This window comes from Pungitius pungitius, chromosome 2, assembly GCF_949316345.1.
Source record: "Pungitius pungitius chromosome 2, fPunPun2.1, whole genome shotgun sequence".
NCBI classification, from domain to species: Eukaryota; Metazoa; Chordata; class Actinopteri; order Perciformes; family Gasterosteidae; genus Pungitius; species Pungitius pungitius.
Window position 1 is genome coordinate 1357960 of NC_084901.1, and position 21125 is coordinate 1379084.

At 47.0% G+C, this 21125-nt stretch overlaps 3 protein-coding genes across 9 annotated transcripts; 1 reads left to right on the forward strand and 2 right to left on the reverse strand.

Annotated features, from left to right (window-relative positions):
- Nucleotides 1-756: 756 nt before the first annotated feature.
- Nucleotides 757-5122, reverse strand: LOC119210897 (23 kDa integral membrane protein-like). Of its 2 annotated transcripts, XM_037461402.2 has the most exons (9): nt 4630-5122; nt 3392-3457; nt 3014-3139; nt 2852-2926; nt 2210-2305; nt 1784-1878; nt 1597-1702; nt 1350-1433; nt 757-999 (listed from the first exon to the last, which is right to left on the reverse strand). In XM_037461402.2, exons 1-9 carry the CDS (start codon nt 4687-4689, stop codon nt 877-879), a joined length of 831 nt encoding a protein of 276 aa, XP_037317299.1. In that variant the 5' UTR covers nt 4690-5122; the 3' UTR covers nt 757-876. The 2 variants fall into 2 exon arrangements, with proteins under 2 accessions (XP_037317299.1, XP_062414268.1); XM_062558284.1 differs by having other exon boundaries at nt 2210-2926.
- Nucleotides 5123-5723: 601 nt separating this feature from the next.
- Nucleotides 5724-13745, reverse strand: rab3ip (RAB3A interacting protein (rabin3)). 6 transcript variants are annotated; one of them, XM_037462045.2, is made up of 15 exons: nt 13599-13745; nt 11198-11232; nt 10959-11081; nt 10744-10860; nt 10489-10655; nt 10196-10349; nt 9700-9795; nt 8763-8840; nt 8349-8558; nt 8115-8243; nt 7741-7853; nt 7615-7638; nt 7358-7457; nt 6952-7021; nt 5724-6812 (listed from the first exon to the last, which is right to left on the reverse strand). In XM_037462045.2, the coding sequence occupies exons 4-15, from the start codon at nt 10831-10833 to the stop codon at nt 6730-6732; spliced, it is 1314 nt and encodes a 437-aa protein (XP_037317942.1). In that variant the 5' UTR covers nt 10834-10860; nt 10959-11081; nt 11198-11232; nt 13599-13745; the 3' UTR covers nt 5724-6729. The 6 variants fall into 6 exon arrangements, with proteins under 6 accessions (XP_037317942.1, XP_037317940.1, XP_037317941.1 ...); XM_037462043.2 differs by having other exon boundaries at nt 13594-13745; XM_037462044.2 differs by lacking the exon at nt 11198-11232.
- Nucleotides 13746-14616: 871 nt separating this feature from the next.
- LOC119210019 (proline and serine-rich protein 2) lies at nt 14617-20905 on the forward strand. The gene is made up of 4 exons (XM_062559270.1): nt 14617-15044; nt 16249-16451; nt 17617-17839; nt 17992-20905. The coding sequence occupies exons 2-4, from the start codon at nt 16353-16355 to the stop codon at nt 19635-19637; spliced, it is 1968 nt and encodes a 655-aa protein (XP_062415254.1). The 5' UTR covers nt 14617-15044; nt 16249-16352; the 3' UTR covers nt 19638-20905.
- Nucleotides 20906-21125: the final 220 nt, after the last annotated feature.

A 21125-nucleotide genomic window follows, 5' to 3' on the forward strand; every position in this document is an offset into this window, starting at 1 on the left:
TATGGGAGCTGAGGAGTCAAGGTGGAATTAAAAAATGGATTAAAAAAGCACACACTATTGTGTCAACGTGGGTTTTTTTAAGAATAAGAGAGCTTTGATGAGTCATCTGACTCCAGAGAGAAGGTTGTTTTGTGGAGACCCACACGACAGGAAACATGTTCCAACTGCCAGTTTTATGACTAATTGTGTTGTCTTTGTCAATAAAGATGAATTTCAGTCCGAAATACAGTCGTTTACGTTGAAAAAAGTAACAACACAACAAGTTTGTGTTTGCTCTTGTTTGAGGAAGCCGTGTTTTCAATGGATGTCTCCAAATACTACAATACCCATGAGCCTTTGCAAGTGTTATTGAAGGTAAAAAATGATTTTTTGATCAGAATCTTTAACTTCACTGTGAGGGAGGTTCAAACCGTCATTTTTATTCTGGGTCTTCTCTGGTATGTTAACATGTTTTATTTATTACTATATTTGTTTCATTTTTGCTTCTTTAAGCATAATTCATTTGGTGCAATTTAATATTTAAAAAAACAATGATGAGCTACAGAGATATCATGAGGATGATTTACAATGTTTTGTACCCCAAATCTCCCACCATATTTAAAATAGTGCAACTTCCATATCATAGCACACAGGATACTTATTATGAATTGGAATCCTTTAATTTGTTCAGTAGGAATGACGTCATCGACCTGCTGCTTTGTGGCGCTCAGTGAATCGTCGGCGCCCCCTGGAGGAAGCTGAAGTGCACACAACCAGCCGTGATAAAATAAAACTTTATTCAAATCAAACATTCAGTCCCAAGCTGCTCCGTTCCTTCTTCATGGCTCCACCTCAGTGTGGACTGGTCCCTGGATTCAGGGGGGCGGGGGTCAGAGGTCAGGTGAGGGAGGGTTTGGGTTGGTACTTCACTCTGTCGAAGTCGTCGACCGTGGTTTCCACCGGGGGGGTCGTCCAGTACTCCTGCAGGCCGAGCGCCAGGCACAGCGCCACGGCCGCCATCTGCAACGGGACCCTGGTTGAACGAGGTCATCGAAGCGTGGAATCCGCCCAGAAACACACATCTAACAAAGCTTTGTACTCTTGAAACGAAAGGATTGTTTTGTGTAATATGGAAATGAGTCATTGGATAATAACACGTTTAACAACTCGTAAGTCGAAACACTTGAAACATTTTAACACGTTGATATTTTCAAGTAATTTATGAAGTGAACTTTTCCTTGAACTGAAACCGTTAAATAAACCTTCCTATGAAACATGTTTTCTAAAATATCTATAACTCTAAAAATTCAAATAAGTGAATGATTTTATTTCCGTGGGTTTTAAAGTGACTTAAAAACTTGTGGATTTACCGCGATGGTGGAGAAGGCCGAGATGATTCCTATCCTCACTTTGATGGGGAAGCTCAGGTGGCTCTTCAGGATGGGGCCGCAGGGCTGCGGGTCAAAGGTCAACATTAACATATTTATAAGCTGTGAAAAACATAAAACAAAGAGAAACACCTGGAAGGAAAGCGAGGTCAAAGGTCGGAGTGACGGAGGGTGAAGGTCAGAGAGGGAAAGTGAAGAAGAGGATGGTGATGAGAACGTGTTGAGTTACCTCGGAGTGAACCCACAGCCGCTCGGACACCTGAGAGGTCGGAGGGTAAAGGTCACTGCCCACCAGCACACAGGGCCCCCCCGAGCTCGCGTTACCTGACTGAGAGCTGAGAGACAAATAATAATCCAGTTTGTCCGTTTGTAGCAAAAGGAAAAGTGTCGAGTTTCGTCTCGTGTCTCCGTCTCACCTCGGCTGCAGGGTGGACACGGCGGGTTTGCAGAAACAGGAGACAGGAAGTTGTTTTTCCCAATCCTTGAAAGTCCTCAAGCCACAGCAGGAGTCCTGAGGAGCACACGTCATGAACCTCTGGTCAGGTTCAATTCAAAACTCAAACTGCTTCACTCATCAAAACCGAGTCCTGCGATTTGACGGTGATGTAATCTAAAGTTAAACGGTGACAATCATGTTTTTGATGTTTCAGTTATTCTTTGCTGGTGGTGTTTCTGAGAGTTTATCATTTAGAATCATTTAAAGGGGAGAGATTCTTTAAATATTTAACTGAGCTAACAGGCTACGCTAACGGCGCCGCGGCTCGAAACCATCCGTTACCACGGTGACAAGCGTCCCTCTTTCTCTACGTTGTGATCTTTCAACGTGACTCTTCTTCTCTTACGGAGGCCTGCAGCTTGTTCAGTTCGCTCTGGATGTAGGGCTCCGCTCGGTGGAGGGGGGTCACGTTCCGGAACACCTCGTCCACCGCGCCGTCCATCTGCAACGCCACAACAACAACAACAACAACAGCAACAACAGCAAAATGTCGTATCATTAAACCACTCTGATTCCTCACTAAGAGGAAGTTTAGATTCTCTGAAAGCTGCGGACATTCATCTAAAAAATGAGGTTGAATAAATGCCCACACTGTCCTCCAGGGGGCAGCAGTGTCTCCTAAGAACCAATTGCACAACAAAGGTGGAGTTACCTCAAAGGAGGGTGGAGTTACCACAAAGAGTGGTGGAGTTACCACAAAGGAGGGTGGAGTTACCACAAATGAGGGTGGGGTTACCACAAAGGAGGGTAGGGTTACCACAAAGGAGGGTGGAGTTACCACAAAGGAGGGTGGGGTTACCTCAAAGGAGGGTGGAGTTACCACAAATGAGGGTGGGGTTACCTCAAAGGAGGGTGGAGTTACCACAAAGGAGGGTGGGGTTACCTCAAAGGAGGGTGGAGTTACCACAAAGGAGGGTGGGGTTACCTCAAAGGAGGGTGGAGTTACCACAAAGGAGGGTGGGGTTACCTCAAAGGAGGGTGGAGTTACCTGAGCTTGGACCTGAACCAGCGGGGAGGCGACGACCATTAGAGCCACGAACTCCACAAATATCAGGGCAGAAAACTGGAGGAGACGTGACAGGTTAGCACCACCCTCTGTGTGTGTGTGTGTGTGTGTGTGTGTGTGTGTGTGTGTGTGTGTGCGTCTCACCAGCAGCAGCAGAGGCTTGTGGTGCAGTGACGTAGCGCAGACACCCAGAACCGACAGAACCACGGTGACCAGACCGAACACCTTGAGCACCATCAGGCCGTCGCTGCTGGAGAGCTGCTCGAAGAGCTGCAGAGGAGGTCAATGTGTCATATTTCGTTAAGTTATTTTGTCGTCTCATTTTCTCTTCATAGATGCTTAAATTGTCTTAAATTTGTTTTTTTTCAATTCCAATTATGTTGCATCTAGTTTTTGGAAAGGAAAACACCAACAGAGCAGCAGGCGGCACACAGCAGTAAAACCTTTAATGGCATTTTGTGAAGTCACACACACACACACACACACTCACACACACACACTAACACACACACAAGCGGTTACCTGGGCAACCGGTGTGTTGCCCTCGATGGAGGAAACCCCGACGCCGATCATCACCACGCCGGACACCTGCAGGGACGCAACGGAGTCCGATTAAAGTGCAGAGTGTTGGGGAGGAGGAGGAGGAGGAGGAGGAGGAGGAGGAGAGGGAGGAGGGGGAGGAGTGGAAGGAGGGTGAGGAGTGGAAGGAGGAGGAGGAGAGGGAGGAGGGGGAGGAAGTCTGAAGCAACATTCCTGGGAAACTGTTGCTTCCCCCGGAGACGCTCATCAGACTTAAAGTTTGAAATAAACCTTCATCAGAGTTTTCCTCAGTTTAAAGTTTCCAGATAAAATCTTCTCACACGGAATCGACTCCAGCTGGATTTAGTTATGTTATTTACACGTAACATTTACAATAGAAAGTCAAAAGGTTGAATTCCAAATGCAACAGTGAATATAAATGATGGATAATAAAAATCGATGTGATCAGATTTGAATAAACATCAAACCAAATAATGACAGTAAAAATAAACCATTAAAAATCCCCTGAACCTTTGAACAAAAAATATATAAAAAATGAAATAGTGATATTAATTTGGCTAATTAGAGCATTTAACACAAGCAGGTATTTCCCTATAATAAGCTTGTATATAAATGGGTCAAAACAGGAAAACAGCAATAAATTGAATATTTTCAATATTGCGATTAAAAATTAAAATTAGTTTTACAACAATGATATTTTATTATTGGTTTAAAAAAGAAAGTGTGAGTGAACGGAGGAGAGGAAACGAATAAGAAGCAAAAGTGTCACGGACCCACAAACATCACAACAATTTAGACAATAAAACTAACACAACTGCTGCAGAGATTAAATCCTAAAAGTGGATTAAGAAAAGCAACATGAACATCTCGCTGATAAAAAACTCCTCTTTGTTGTTGTTGTGTTTGATAAATCGAGTTAAATCCTGGAGCTCGATAACAATTCAATCATATTTGTTTTGGGGAAGTAAAATATCATTTTTGCAACATCTCCTCTCATCTGCGCGTTTGCAGATGTTCCTCAAAGTCACAAAAACAAACGCATGAATTAAATGAAATGTAGGTCCGTGACAGCTGGACCTCCTGCAGATCCTGTAAAGGAGGCAAAAAGAGGAGAATCCAAGACCTCCTGCACTCGAATCCGATGGGTCCTGTGAATCCGATGCTACACGAAGCAAACACACAAAGACACACACGCTGCCTGCAGGTAGCCGTCAGCTCACCAGAAGCAGCACAGTGACACAGATGGAGAGTCCTCGTAGGTAACTCCTGCAGCGAGCCATGACCTTCTCCTCACAGGGTCCACACACACTGCTGCACAGGCAAGAACATGACCAAGTTTGGAAGATCAGCTGGAGAGAAGGAGAGAGAGAGAGAGAGAGAGAGAGAGAGGGAGGAGGTGAGGAAGCAGGAGAGGAGATAAGGGGGCAGAAGAAAGGAAAAGAGGAGAGGACTTGGGCAGGAGAGGAGAGGTCGCTGCAGGTCACAGTTTAATCTCATTAAAAGGGAGGATTGATTAAGAGCCGGATGTGAAGAGAAGCAAAATCAGGACGAACGGAGAAGAAAGTGAAAGTGATGAAGATGAACAAGTGCAACTGAGGAGAGAAGAACATTTTTCATGTAATAAAAAAAAGCTGTCAATGAGCAGTCTGACAGCATCACGTGACCTTTAATGTGGCGCATCAGACTACACGAGCTGCTGTTATTTAACATGGATACAAGTCTTTATGTTGTATTTTATATATTATAATATAATACACAACAATAACATCGTGTTTGTCACATTGTTGTTCCGGGTTTAGGTTTTTTTCGACGGAAAAGTTCTGTTAAATAGATAAAATAAAAAGAACAGGAAGGAATTCAGAAGAGTCATTAAGCTGTGCGCGGTGTTGACTTTAGACTAAAAATAACTAAAAGGGACGGACTCTGTGTGTGTGCGTGCGTGCGTGCGTGCACGCGCGTGTGCTTCCCAGCAGACTCTCGGTCTGTTTCCATGACGTGTAAATATCCTTACATAGTGATGATGGTGATGATTAACAGCGGGGGACACTTCAGCTGCCGCGGTCACGCGCGATGGAACATTTCCATCCATCTCTCTCCATCCGACGCGCACGGCGACGCGCACGTCCACTGTGCGGATGCCTGGTGCGTGTTTTTCACTGGTGTGGCTCACGCGGCAGCCTGCAGGGGGCGCTGCTGGGACTTTAACACATGACGCGCATTGTGTGTTTGAGGGTGTGCGCGTGCGCCGACTGGTTTAGAAAGATGTGATTTGAATGGTTTAGAGTTTAATGATCTCTTTAATGATAGAAAGAACGGATCACAGCAGCTTCCAGAGGTATTACAGTTTTTATTTCAGTGTCAGAGAAAAAGGCACTAAACCAAACCGGGAGTGATGCTGAATAACAGAGATGCAGAGGAGTCAGCTTTAAATTAACAGATATATTTATATATATATATATATAGAAAGTTTAGACGACACCAGGCGTACAAACACACACGTCCTCGTCCAGCAGGCCGGAGACACGGGGGACATTTAGGACTCCGCAGCATTCTGCCCTCACGTGGAGATGTTCTGAGAAGGTTCAGGACGTGAAGGAAGTAATCATTAGCGCCTCGGAGCTCCAGCGACGGGTTGGAGATGTGATGATTGTCTCAAATGAAAGGAAAGCTTATACATGGTTTCACAATGACTGGATTGTAGTGCGTTAAATACTCAGCAGCTCTTCTTCTTTTTAGTGGTGCTGTAAACAGAGCAACAAACCGAGGACACAAGATCATTCAACACCTTCAATTAGTTACAGAAATATAATTGAATTCATTGGAAAGTGAAAATTTGATATGAATTCAGAAAAAATTGTATTTTGAAAATAAAGTTTTGATATTTAAAGCCGCACTTGAATAAGTCAGGTTAATTTAAAAAATGTCATTTCTTTAAAAATGAGTGAACGATTAAAACACAAAAGGTAGAGAACAGTTACTTATCCTCATATTAATGATTGGATAAAATACCATAGTTTATCAGAACTTTGTACTTATGCTGCGATTTGATCCCTTATATGTTACATGTGCTGCTGTTTTGTCCTTTAATGACGTGTGAACGTCTCTGATCCTGCATCTTGTGTCCTCAGTTTGACGTGAGGATTTACTTGGATGTTTTTTATTCTCAAGGAAACAGAAACAAAAGCTCCTCGGATGCTTCGTATATCGGAGTGTTGCATGTACATAAAGTAAAGATCAGATATCAAAACGTTTTTTCTTTCCTAGCAAACAAATGGGGGAGGTGGGGTGGGGGGATGGGGGGGGGGGGGGGGGTCCGGCGGTCACAGCTGGTCTTTGTAGTAGCCGAGCTTGGCGCAGGACATTTCACGGCGGAGCTGCATCACCTCCCAGAACATCTGCTCCGCTGCACACACACACACACACAGCGGGTCACATGGTCAGTTCATCCATTCATTCCCTCAGCGATACACCAGGATGCTTCTAGTAGATGATGGTGCATTCAGGGTAATGACGGGGTGTGTGTGTGTGTGTGTGTGTCTCACCATCCTGCTGTTTCACCAGCCCTTGGTAGATGTAGCGAATGTAGGTGAAGAAGTTACAAACGGTTGTGATCTGAGAAGAAGAGACAAAAACACTAAGAACAATTTGCACAATGTGATGAAACTCAAACAGTTTCATTAAATGGAGAAATGGGTGTTTTGTTTTAAAGTAGACTGCTTTTAAATAGTTAATCCTCCTTTTTAAAAGACACAAGACAACGAGTATATTTATATTCTCCAATTAATTCAATTGAATGTGGCTTAAAAAACTAACTGCATCACTATGAATAATAACACCATATTGTTTAATAGTTGGTCTCAGAAGAGATTTTGGTTTTTAGAGTTGTCATTCCACTATTATCTTGATCCTACTGATAGAGGCGGAGCCTGTGTTGCCGTGGTTACTCACTTTATATCTACAATAGGGAGACACGTAGTAGTAGTTGGACGAGTCCCCGAACTTGATTCTGTGCTTACAGGTTTTGGTCTGACCGCTCAGGGCACATTTTCTACCAGAGAGACAGAGAGACATCGTCATGTGAGGGTCCAAACGGTGCAACGCGGTGACACCCAGGAGAGAAGGAAGGCTGTTAGTCGGTTATGGACGGTCTGTCTCTGGTTCTGAGGGGGACAGATGAAAGATGCTGATGGGGGAGAGAAACTTACGTCACGAGCTCGTCCTTTCGCCCACTAGAGGAGGACATTGAGGGAAGATGGAGATGAAAGAGTGAGAGATTGATGAAGAGGAGGAAGAGTGTGTTTTTATGTGTGTGTGTGTGTGTGTGGTCTCACTTTGGTCCTCCACACTCCACCGCCGAGGCTTTGACCACCGGCAGCGGCTGGAAGCCGACCGGCTCCACGCTGAGCGTGTTCTGCTCCACGGCATCCAAGATGGCCGACCCGAGCTGAGTGACATCACGTGACCAGAGAGCTTCATTAAAGGACTTGATTGTAGGTGTATTTTAAAGTGGAAACAGTTCTTTGTTGCATGCTACGATTTCATTTCAGGTGGCATACAATGAAGATATTTGTATAATGGAGTATTGCAGAAAATTAATCTATCAGTTTGGGACTTTTGTATTGATCCAGATCTTTAGAGGTTTAACGTGATTTTGTTTGATACCAAAGCTGTGTCTGTGCTGCAGGAGATCTTTGCCTCTTTGTACCTCGCCCTTGATGAAGGTCAGGCAGGGGTAGATGTCCTCGCGATAGACCCGCTCCAGGAAGCAGCAGTTCCGGTCCAGCGTCGGCTCCTCCCTCCACGCCTTGAAGTCGCTGAACAGCTGACCGTCCACCTGCGCGACACAGGTCAGGTGAGGCGGGTCAGGTGACGCAGACAGAACCCCGAGAACGAGATCGTCATCTCTCTGACGGTCCTTGAACACCCCCCCCCCCCCTACCTCTCTGCACTCGCGTACGAGGGGCTGCGTGGCCGAGGCGTCGGGCTGCGTGCCCATCATGGCCGAGGAGGTGCTCTTGTTCCTGCTGTGGCCCTTCCTGAAGGGGGTCTTCACCCCGCCCCCTGCAGAGGGGAGCTCGCCCAGCGGGGAGGTCGGGGAGGAGAGCACCAGGGTCTTCAGGGCCTGGACCTCCGCCTGGAGGACGTCGATCTGGAGGCGCAGGAGGAGGAAGGTGAGACGGGTGGAAAGTAAGATGAAGACACCACGTGAGGACAGAGGTTCAAAGGTCAAGCTAAACAACATCTCTTTGCAGGCTTTAGTCGGTGAAACTGTGATTTACATCGTGTTCCACTTTTTTAAAATTAAATTGGGCTTAAGAAACATGGGTAGTGTGCGAGAGTTCGGTGTCGTCACCTTTCCCAAAGCTTCTTTCAGTTGTTTTTCAGCGTTCGCCTGTTTGACGTTTGCTTCTCGGACCATTTTGTGGGCCTCCTGAAAAAAACACACAAATCATTTGATGAAATTTTCTTCACTCTGTTGGGATTTAGTCATTGTGACAGTAAAGCAGCATCTACACAAGGTTCATGGCTTTTAAAAGAAGGACATTTATGAAAGAAAAAGAGAAAGTAAAGTAAATGAACTGTTGAATACAGGTTTAACTGCACATACACACACACACACACACACACACACATACACACACACACACACACACACACACACACACACATACACACACACACACACACACACACACATACACACACACACACACACACATACACACACACACACACACACACACACACACACACACACACACAAGAGAACAAGGAAGAGGAACAGAAAAGTAAAGAACACGTGGTGAAAGATCGATCTGATTAATCTATGAATCTTTTTGTTTGTACATCAGAAAACAGTCAAAAATAAAAAGGAAATACACTTTGCAATTTGTTAACGCAAACTAATAAAATACTAGTAAATAGACTGTGATTTAAGAAGCAAACTCTCCCATCTGCTCTTAGAACCTGGATCAATTATTGGAATAAAAGCCAAATTAAATGTATTATGTATGTATTCTATCTCTGTAGCTTGTTGAAGGAGCTTTGTGAAGATGCTGAATATATTGTTTCAATCATTGGCAACGTGCTAGATGCTAATATGCTAGCAGCATCTAATGAAGTCTCCGCCACAGGTTGCTTGTCATCGACTCTGCTGCCGAAGAACAGAGAGCAAAGATCATCCCCACAGTTTGTAGGCCTCAGGACGAACAGGAAACAGGAAGCAGGAAGCAGGAAGCAGGAAGCAGAGGAGATGCAGCGACAGACGGAGGAGGAGAGGGCAAACCGACCTGGAAGAGACTGGCGGTGAGCTCCTCCAGCTCCTGGCCGAGCTGGTCTCTGACTTTAGACAACCTCTCACACTCCTCATCCTTCAACAGCAGATCCTTGCACACGCGCAAACACACACACACGCACACACACATAAACAGAAAACAACACAAAAACAGAAAAAACAACCGCCGAATGAAAAACGCATTGCGGTAAAATCATAACAACAACAAACAAGGAGATGAAGAACATAACATCGGTGAAATAAGTTGGACGAGCGGTTTCCCCTAAATCAAAATGAACGTGTGACAATGACGTGCAGATGACGTGAAACACACACATTTCAAATGACAGGGACGTCGTCATGGTGACGTGAGGCGGCAAAGCGCCGCGACATCATATTTACACGATTTAAAGCCCTCGCAGACTCAACGTGTACCAGGTGGTGAGTTAGGTCGCCGAGGGGTCAGGGGTCAGGGGTCAGGAGGGGGGGCAGTGGGTCTGTGTGCATCCTACCCTCTGGGCCTTGGCCAGCTCCTCCTTCATCCTCTCGTTTCCTTTCTCTCGGACCTCCAGCACCGACGGGCTGTCGCTCACAGCGCTGCACTCCTCCGCGCTCTCTCCAGACAGGAAGTGGCCCTCAGCAGACTCCGCCTCCTGGCCTGCCACACTGCCGTTTCATATTTCAGTTTTTACTACTGGCCTCACATATTTATTTTCAATTTTTTTCAATCAACACAGAACATTTATTCATTTTACAGACAAGTCAACAGAAGAATAACGGACTACGAAGCACTCGCTGCGTTTACCTCCCATTGTGGCTCTGCCTCGGCGTGGAGTACACCGGCTGCGTGGGGAGCTGGTCGGCCCGCAGGGAGGTGGGGCGCCCGGCGGGGGGGGCCCCCAGGGAGTGGGTGCGGTACAGAGAGGCGGGCGGGGCGCTGTGACGGGCGGGCGGGCGCTGCTCCGCCTGGTTCTGGAACAACGGCGTGGGAAGAAGAGGGAGATCAGTCGTCTTCAAGTCGAGGAACTTCATTAACATGCGAGAACGGAGCTCCGCCTACCTGAAGGTCGGGGGTGGTGGGCGAGGCCAAGTTCACCTCATGGAAGCCCTCCAGGTTTTCTGCATTGCTCTGACCACCGCTGCAGGCCATAGCAGCTGCTCTCAGACATCATCCACTCTGCAGGCACCACACACACACACACACACACACACACACACTGTTAGAGTTGTTACACGGTGTCATGGGTGGATGTAAGGTGGAGGTGAGCGTCGTACCATCGCGCAGCAGTGGGTGGAGACGCCAGGAGAACTGATGGAGGCTCTCAGACAGTCAGACAGGAATCCGAGGAACAGGAAGAACATCAGGTGACGAAGGGACTCAGCAACAGGTAAAGAGACCTGAGAGGGGGGGGGATTATTTAGTGACTTCAGTAATCGTGACGGTCCGATAGCGGCCCGTCTGAAGTGAGTCCTTGTGAGCATCAGATTTACAGCCCTGTGGACCATGGCTTCACCTTCAGGGTCGAAGTCCAACAGAAGGAAGGTTCACCTGCAGCAAGGGAGTGACGAGTCGTCAACAAAGCACCTGGGACGTCAGGTGGAGTAACATCAGGGACACCTTGTGTCTGCCTGTCCTACCTTTTGTTTTGCCTTCCTCAGCAGTGTTTTGACCACACACCGGTCTCACCTGCTCCGCACCGCGCGTTACTGCGTGTGCGTGTGTGTGCGTGTGTGTGTATTAAGTGGGTGTGTAACACGGAGTACATATATACAAAAGACAAAATTCAGCAAATGCCTCCAGAGGACAAATAAAGCCGTTGTGACTCATAAAAACGTCACTGAGTTTATTTAAAGATGCAGCTGGAGAACGAGCTCTTTGTTTTTTACATCAGTATCATTATGTCAAAGACACTCCTTCTTCTGTCAGACATTCATTGTTTGGGATGATTCCTCCTGAACAATAACTCATGATTTGCATCATTGTTTTGGTCAAAGTTTCTCTGTTGTTGTGGTATAAAATGCAGCTGATGGGACTGCTGATGCATTCGAGGACAACGGAGACGTGGCAGCTCGACAGAAACATCCTCTTATTCAAATTTGCTAAAAAAAAAGGTCCTAATTAAAAATAAATAATCCTAATATATAGGATATACGTGTGAGACAAAGTAACATGTTGCTGATTTTGATCAATTTCAAATCATGTCGCAGTATTACATTTATAAAAAAGCAACAAACAGACAGTGAGAAGACACAAAGACACAAAGACAGACAGACAGCATCGAAGGTGAAACCCCACCTGCCTCAAACCAACCAACCAACCCTCGTCTCGTCCCCCTCTGCCAGTTTCCATGGAGACCAGTGCCAGAGAGCCGTGGTAACCCGACCCGAGGAGGCATGCTGGGTAATGGATCCACGGACTCCTCAGATTCATTTCACAAGTTTATCGGGTTTAATATCTTTGAACCATGAGGAATATTTTTGGTTTGTAAGCACGTAAAAAAATATGTAACATTAGAACTCCTGAGAGCCATCTTTCACTCACAAATTTAAATATGTAAAAAATTGTAGTAATACTCTCTAAAGTAAAAGCTGAAAAGTATGAGCATCTAAATACCAAAAAGTAATACTAATTTGATCGTTTCTATTGAATACAAGTATTATTTAATATACGACTGGTCGGTTCAATCTGTAATACAGTATAATTGAACGAGTCAATTGTATATATTATAAAACATAAATAATAATAAATGCAGTCAAGTATGAAGTAGCATAAATGGAATTTTAAATTGTACATTATTCAGTACCTGTATACATTTATTCAATATTTATACAATTTTTCAATACTAGTAGCGTCCTTAATAAATACAAATGTCCGCTGTTGTCGTTACATTTTCCTAACCAGGATGTTCTACCAAGTCCACATTCATTTATTGGTTTTATCATTTTTGTATCTGACCTCTGAGGAGCCGCACTGTTGCCTTATTGATGGGGGGGTGATGTGGGGGGGGGGTGATGTGGGCAGTGGAGGACATGCATTCGTCCACTGATTGCTCGCTAATACAAATAGACCAAGTCTAAGTGTTTTATTTTGGCTAAAAACCTTCCACGGAGCCTCGCGCACGCAGCAGCGGACGGTAACGGATCATTCGGTCACGTGATCCGCGGCTAACGCGCTAGCAGCAAGAAGATGGCTTTTAACGGCATCAGTGCGCGAAGAGAGAGAGAGAGAGAGAGAGAGAGGTTTAAAAGCACCTGTTCCAGGTGGCGCAGACGACTAGCATTGGGCTAACGTTGGGCTAGCGCCTGTCTGTTCAGTATTAGCAAGCGGGCTAACGAGCTACTTCAACACGGGACGTGGACGGCTAACGTTTAAACGGTGCGTTAGCATCGGATTAGCTAGCTAGTGCCATCAGGCTCATTCAGCAGCGAGATTTTAGCATTTTGGTTAGCTGTGGTATTTGTGTCGAAAGGGGGGTGAAATAACCCAAACTGAAATGCGTTCAACGGGTGTTTCATTACGACACATTTGATTGTTTTCAAATGTTAAAATACATCTGTCATTTTCACTCCTAATGAGAGGGGAAGCCTCACTTCCATTATCGGCCAATGGCTCCAGCCCTGGAAACGGCAGGCTAATTCCAGTAATAGGACTCGGAAAAAGGGATGTATTGTTAATAACTCTGATTTTAGTAACATAAAATATGCCCAAACGCTGTTTTTCAGTATATATATTTGATCGGTTGTGAGAAAACCGAATAAATAGAGCGACAGACGGCTCTCTGTCCGATGATGAGCGCATTCAGCCAACGCTAAATGGACCGTTTGAATTACGCTAAGCTAGCTTATCCCCATAACTTCACAAAGAGTAACAACAATGCCGACGTTAATGACACCTTCCGGACGGACTCACCGGACCTCTGTGAACACAGCAGCCGGACCGGGTGTGTCTTGCTCCCGGGTTCTTGTAGATGCGCCGCGTCTCACAAACAGCCGGAGACACCGGAGCGGTTGTTGACGCAGACCGGAGCAGGTTACTCCAAATGCCTGGAGGCGCGTTCAGGGACAGCTGGGAAACAAGAGCGTCGTTATCGACTTATTTTTATGCCGTTCGATATGTGCACCTGGGATGTCCAACAAAGAGCCACATTATTTTTAAAAAAAAGAATATATACCGAAATCAACTTACCAACAAAGTTGGCTTTCAATAAGCCTTTCCTAGTATAATAAAATAAAGTAAAAACTGACTCATTTGTATTGTGTGTGTAAAAAAATCCTATAACTAAGATATAATTACAAGGGGATACATACATCTATACGTAAGTAATATATAGTATATTTTATCATAAGATAAAGTTGATTTTATTGAAATATTCACATAGTCATATATAAACACGTTCCTATTCTGAGACTAAACTGTAGGATTTATTAAGGTTGTATAAACAAGTCAAGCAACACATGAAAATTGTCAATATAATGAATGGAAAGCTGGATTATCTGCGTTTACGCTTCAGAAAGAAGTTCACTTCAACGGATCACTTATCAATTGTTACTCATTCATGAAACATGTCATGCCACTTATTTCTCTTCAGGAGGGTTATCGATTCTGTGGAAATTATCCTGGATCAATATTAGCAATATTTTGGCCAACCGACAGGAAGAAAGAGAAAGAACGACCACAACGACATCCCATAGTTTGAATTCCCATCTAAGAACTCGTTTCCACGAATCCACCCTGTTGTGCACAGTGCGGATGAGCTTCCAGGCCGCAGCCGGCAGGTGGAGCTCAAACACACAAATAACGAGTGATACTCAGCCTTAATGAGCGTTTACTTCGTCATATAGTAATTGAGCGCATTCTTTCTCCTGAAATATGTGTTTTATTTTTGTTTTATGTGTGGTTTATTAAGCCACAATGTTAACACATAAATTAAAGTTATCTTTTAATAACAAAAAAAGATGATGTGGAAAGATTTCAAGGACCCCAAATCTCTGCGAGTCTAAAAAAAAAAGGGCCAAAACATGGCGAAGCTTAAATGTCCCACTGCTCATGAAGACATCGTAGTGAAACTGCGCTGGGTGGGTGAGATACCTTTCCACTGTGTCACTGCAGTCACCTCGCAACACTTGGTCACACACCTTGAATGAAAATACACACACACACGCACACACACGCACAAACACGCACACACGCCCTCCTGACGGCCGTGGGTGGAGTTTCCTCGAGGTTATAAAGCGGCGCGTAAAGTGCCGACGTGGTGTCATTACGCAGCCCGGGTCCCGTCCTACCTGCGCGGTGTTGGAGCTCCTTGTCCACGCGGACCTTCTGAAGACTTCGCTGAAGACACCTCCGTGGAGCTGTGGGTAAGTCACCATGAGTCCTACGGTTTGTCCTTCCATCATGGAGCGTTTCAACTAACGGGACGATAGTAGTTTTACTACCGCCATACTCCTGATAATAATAATAATAACAATAGACATCATGTGATACAGCACATTTAGAGCCTGCTGGTTCTATTTTATTATTGGAATATGATGCTAAATGTTCAAACGACATCGTGTTTTCCTTTATAAGGACTTTTTTGGGCAGATAACGGCTGCATTATTGAGTACACTGAAGATGTAACTTATGGCAGCTAATGTGCCACATTCTCTACAAGAATACATTAGTAATACACACTGGGTTAACGTACATGGCTTTGGTGCGTTCTGTTTGATGACCCGGTAGAGAAAAAAAGCACGTTTTTTAACCCGAAAGAACCTTAAAGATGATTCAGATACATCATCAAAATCACCACATATTTGTTTTTGTTAATAATCCAGAAGAAGTGACTCAGTTTATTACATTCAAGCCACTGAGGAAAACTTCCCAAAATGTACCCAGAAGTTCTGGTATTTCCACATACATACTTTTTTCAAACCTCCACAAGGAACTCTTTCTTTTGGAATTCGTCTGAGGTATTTATCAGAACAGCTCACAGAGGAATGCGTCTAAAAGAAAAACCTCCCTGGTTTCGGCTCCAGGAGCCTGTTTGTCTCCTACCTGTTCCAGGTGAACTGGTCCATCAGGTGTCTCTCTGCTGACTGCTGGACTTTAGTACACGCTCTTATTTTGAAGTACTGGAGTGTTTTGTCACTTCAGTTGTAGCTTCTAAGTTGTCAGTTCCACCAAAGAGACTTTTCCCCTCTGAACATTTAAAATGATTTAAAAAAGGATTATTTTTGTCAGAACATCGTTCTTTTTGTTCTCTGACAATCATCTCATGACCCCTATGATTAATCTGGTGACCTTTTGGGGGGCCCTGACCCTTGGTTGAGAACCTCTGAACCTGCAAACAAAGTAGTTGAATCTATTTGAACCTCGCACAGCTGGGGGACCTAATGAATACTTTTACATTTGTACCTCACTTTAATTACAGGTATTTTTACAGTTTTATATACTTGTACTGAAGTAAAGGGTCGGAGTACTTCTTCTTTTGCTCACCACAGAGCACACTGCTGACCTCATAGTGCTGTGACCTTGATTGACCTCTCCGCTCAGCTGATGGTCATCTCTCTGTGTCTCCAGAATCTCGTTGGAAAGAAGATTAGATCCAGAGCGAGAGGGGATGTGATTTATGGTTTTGTGCTCGTACCCCCCACGGACCCCCGGATCCTCCCTGAGATGTCCCCATGACCTCTGACCCTCGCACCATGGACGCCCGTCTGCAGGGTCTCCCAAAGCTACACCACAGGGTCAACGGCGGTTCCGGTCCCAGCTCCCGACCTTGCGTAAGTCTCTCAGAACTCGGACCTCTGAGGACAAAGACGTCGTATCATTCAACCCTCACGGTCTCGTCCCGTAAGCACAATGTCCCACCAACAGCTGATCATTCAAACTGAAGCCAGGTGCTGTTTTAAAAAAAAAAATGAACACAATGCATCCAGCCTTCACAGACGCTGAGAAATCACACCTGCTGCACAACTTTGTGATCATTGACGCGCAACGCGACGCACAAACCGGTTCAGCTGCAGTTTTTCAAGGTCAAAAATGCGCCGTCGAGTCCGGCTGAAACCAGCAGACAGTCGTGCTGATCTCCTGCTGGTTTCAGCTGGGTGTTGCTGCAGGTGTATTTGTGTGTATGTGTGTGTGTGTGTGTGTGTGTGTGTGTCTGCGTGCAAAGCATAAACAAGGCCTCGTAATGTCAGCAACAAACCCCGTTGGAGCTGAAGGTCGTCACCTTGAAGTATCCCTGAAACAAGCAGCTTCCCTCTGGTCCGGTTTCTTTGTCCTTTCGGTGACATTCCGTTTGTCACACGTCACTCAGCTGATGCTCACTGGGAAGAAACATTCATCTTTCAGAGGGGTCTCTTATTCTCTCCACATCAGTAAGCTAGCTTAGCATAGCAAACTTGAGTAGAGCCATGTTAAAATATTTCTATACACGGTTATTCTTTAGTAACTGTAATATTTTACAGTTCAGATTCCTCAAAACGGGAGAAATGTAAAAGTGTGTTGGAGGGACGTGGTCTGGCTTAAACGGGAGGACTCGGATCTTCATCAGGACAAAAGTCCATAGCCCCCCCCCCTCCCCCCCCCCCTGTGCTAACATGCGGACACCATGTAGCCTTTATTTGGTGTCCTGGTCTGAGCCGGACCGATAGCCGTGGATGTGGCCAGAAGCGTGTGGCGTTGGGGGTGGGAAAGCAGGCGGAGGGTTGGGACGCGGAAACAAACGGACCTGTGTCCGTCCTGCACACATGACCCCTGTGTGAGAGAGTCAGAGCGCCACAAACACAGAGGAACTTCATCTCTGGAAACCAATCTCAAATAACAGCCCAATAATACCGTATTTTGATTATTTGGTATCTATGAGGGTTCACAAGTATGTTAAAGAGGTCAAAACCACCTCAGACCACACAACTGATCTCCTTCTTTCCCGATGGCCTTCGACAGGAAGACGATCCTCTGCACTTCCTGAGCCGAGAAGAGCAGGAGTGCCTGAAGTTCTTTGAGAAGACCATCGACTCGTTGGATGAGAGCCTGGAGCCGGTCGACATGAATCCCTCCCTCTCTGCCGCACGTCCGGGGCCCAAAGACCAGGACATCATTTACCTGGTCCGCCCAGAACCGGACCTGGTTCAGAACAAAGCGCTGGCCTTCAATCCCAACAGGCCAGGTAGATCTCGCCTCCAAGATGACGATTATGGTTTCTTCTATTCATACGCATTTCAATAAAGTTTCCCATAGTTGCTAAAAATCAGCAAATGGCTTCACAGCCCTGAAAGCATCTCAGATTTTCACTTTGCAATTCGTTCCTCCAAACCCCAGATTTTCAGAGTATGATGCAGAACCCGGAGAGCCACGTCGAGATGAGGCCGAGGCGCGAGGCGTTGGACGGAGGCCTCCCTTCGGAGTACAACCCTCCTCTCCCGAGTGGCAGCTACGGGCCGACGGACCACCACTCCTCGTACCACCCTCCGGGCAGCATCCCCACGCCGGTGCTCATCGCCCAGCAGATCGCCGATAACAAGGCGGGAGGAGCCTCCAACCTGCATCCCTCCTCCTTCCTCCGAAGTCACAACCAGGACCACGACACGCCACAGAGCCCCGTGGGCGATCCTCAGGCCAGGTACGCCCCGCCCACCTCTGCTAAGGCGCCCCACTTCCCGACCAACATTAGCGTGACCCCCCACGGCCACAACCAGAGTCAGCCGCTGGGTAACGTGAAGCTCCAAGAGAGAAGGTCGCAGATGCTGGCTAACCTGTCGGGAACGCCGAGCACTCTGCTGCAGGAAGACCCTCAGCCGGCCCCGGATGCTGCCGCCCACAGCATCTCCTTCAAGGACCCATCGGCGGACCAGTCCAGGATGGAGGCCCTGCCCAGGAACCGGGCCATGTCGGGAACGCCGAGCACGCCGAGCACGCCGCTGCAGGAAGACCCTCGGCCGGCCCCGGAGCCGACGGCTCAGAATGCTGCCGCCCACAGCATCTCCTTCATGGACCCCTCGCCGGACCAGTCCAGGATGGAGGCCCTGTCCAAGCTGGGCCTCAACAGGGACCGAGCCACGTCCGGCGGCAGGAAGCCGTCGCTGGACGCCCCCGACGCCGCTCCTCGGAGTCCTCCGCCGGACAAGGCAACCGGCGGCAAAACGGCGGAGGCCGGCGCTCCCCGAACGGCGGACCTCAAAGTGCCGAAAGGAGAGGTAGCGATGACTCAACCGAGCCCGGTTCCCGCCGAAAGAAAACCAGAGATTGAGCGGTCCGATTCTCTGAGGAGGTTTGACGAGAGAAACAAGCTGCTCTCGGCTCTGTCGGTCGCCCCGAGCAACGCCTACCTGCCGCCTCCTTTGGACGACATGGCGTCTTTCCCCCCTCCGCCCGAAGTGGCCTCCCACGGGTTGAACAGCTACGGGGGGAAGTCCATCAACGTGATCCCTTCCGTCTCCACCAGGAGGGAACCCGCCGCGCCGCCTCGCCACGAACCCAAAGTCCTCCCGACCGGGCTGGCCAACCCCAGCGAGTTCAACCCCTACGGCGGAAAGACCAAGGTCATGAACCCCGCCCCCCCCGCCGGGGCCAGGAGCAACCTTCCCGACCTCGTCGCCCCTCACGTCGCCCGCAGCCAGACCTTACCCGCCAGATCCGAGGCGCCGCCGCCGCCCACCGAGCTCAACAGCTACGGCGGAAAGAGCCGAACCTTCAACCCGGGCGCCGGGCCGAACCGCCCCCCGGACGGCCCGGCGAGGAGCTTCAGAGCGCCGGCGCCGGCCCCGGCCCCGAAGCCCGGCCGCCACTCCTACCACGCCGGCGCCCCCCAGAGAGCGGCGCCGCGAGCCCCGTCCCCCGAACACCGCCGGAAGTCCGCCTCCACCTTCCGCCCCCAGGGCATCACCGTGCAGTTCTCCGGGCGGGGGGCGACGGACGGGTCGCGCCGGGAGGCTCTGAGGAAACTGGGGCTGCTCAAAGAGTCCTGAGGAACCCGCTGTTCCAGATGAGGAAGCACGGTGGTTCCCCGTGAAGAGAAGCGCCGTCTCGCCATCAGGAATCACAAAACTGGATCATGGTGCCTGAAAAGTGTTGCCTGGAAATATTTTTTTATTTTTGATGTCAACAAACCCCAATGAAAAGAGACCAAAACCCACAATGTGGGGATAACTTTCAACTCCTTTAAGGTTGATTTGGCAAAAATTGTGGCTTGAAGAGAAGCTAATTATGCACTCCATAAAAAAAAATCATGATTATTAAATTATATAGTCATTTTTATTTTGTTTTATATTATATTCAGAAAAGAGATGTTTCTGTATGCAGTTTAAGTCAGATTTGTTTTATGGTGTCAAAGCAGCTCACAGTGAAATGTTCAAACACAGCCTTTGGAGGAGGGGGGGGGGGCGTTATGTTTACAGACTTTTGGGCATTTTAGTCAGCGATGAGTTTGTGTGTGCAGCATTTTGATGATTGATGACCTTGGTCACCCCATTAATGACCTTAGACACCTCATTGATGACCTTGGTCACCCCATTGATGACCATAGCCACCTCATTGATGACCTTAGACACCCCATTGATGACCATAGCCACCTCATTGATGACCTTGGACAATGATGCCAGTGAAGAGCTTTCTACAAACAACCAATGCTGGAGGATATTTTTACCCCCCCCCAGCCGCAGACTGTGGGCAGGGGGGAGGGGGGGGTCACTTAAAGTGCTCTTCAGGGCGAGCACATTGTACCAAACACCAGCACAAAAACCGCAGTCTAGAAATACATCCTGGATCACTCGTCTTTATTCCTGTCGAGCTGTCAAATACTTTTGGGACATTTTGCAAGTGTGTTATTTAATTGTTTGGTATGTGGTGTGTGGTGTGTGTGTGTGTGTGTGTGTATGTGTGCGTGCGTGTGCGTGTTTGTTTGTTTTACTAAGACTCCGGCCGCTGTGGCTCGCCTACAGTAACTTTCGAAGTACGTTTGCTTTTGTTTACAGACTCCGGTTCTCTGCAGTTCAGCTGCAGTCAGTTTGAAGGATCTAAAGGTGCCTCCATAAAGGATACAGAATGTTCTGTGCAAAGTGTGCAGAGGAACAGGGACTTTGAGAAGTGCATGTGTGTGTTTGGTGAATGGGATCATGTGACCTGTACAACACCCGCCTACTTTCTGAGTTATTTAAATGTCCATTTTATAAACTGTATTCAGTCTGCTTGAAATGTCTCAATTGTTGTTATCCATCATTAAACAGTATAAAACGTCTTCTCTAAAGCTGTTTTTAATTGACTCTGTACGGGACAAAGCTGCTGCTCAGCGATTGGATGGAATAATTCACCTGAGCGTAAACTCATCTTTTAAAGGTGACTTTCTTAAAGGGCAACACGCGTCTTTACAGGTAAGAATCAGTTCCTGACCTTTAAGGGAAGAAAGAGATTTCTGGCTGCTTGCTTTGTAGCAGACGGTTGCCACTCACCGTAGCTTA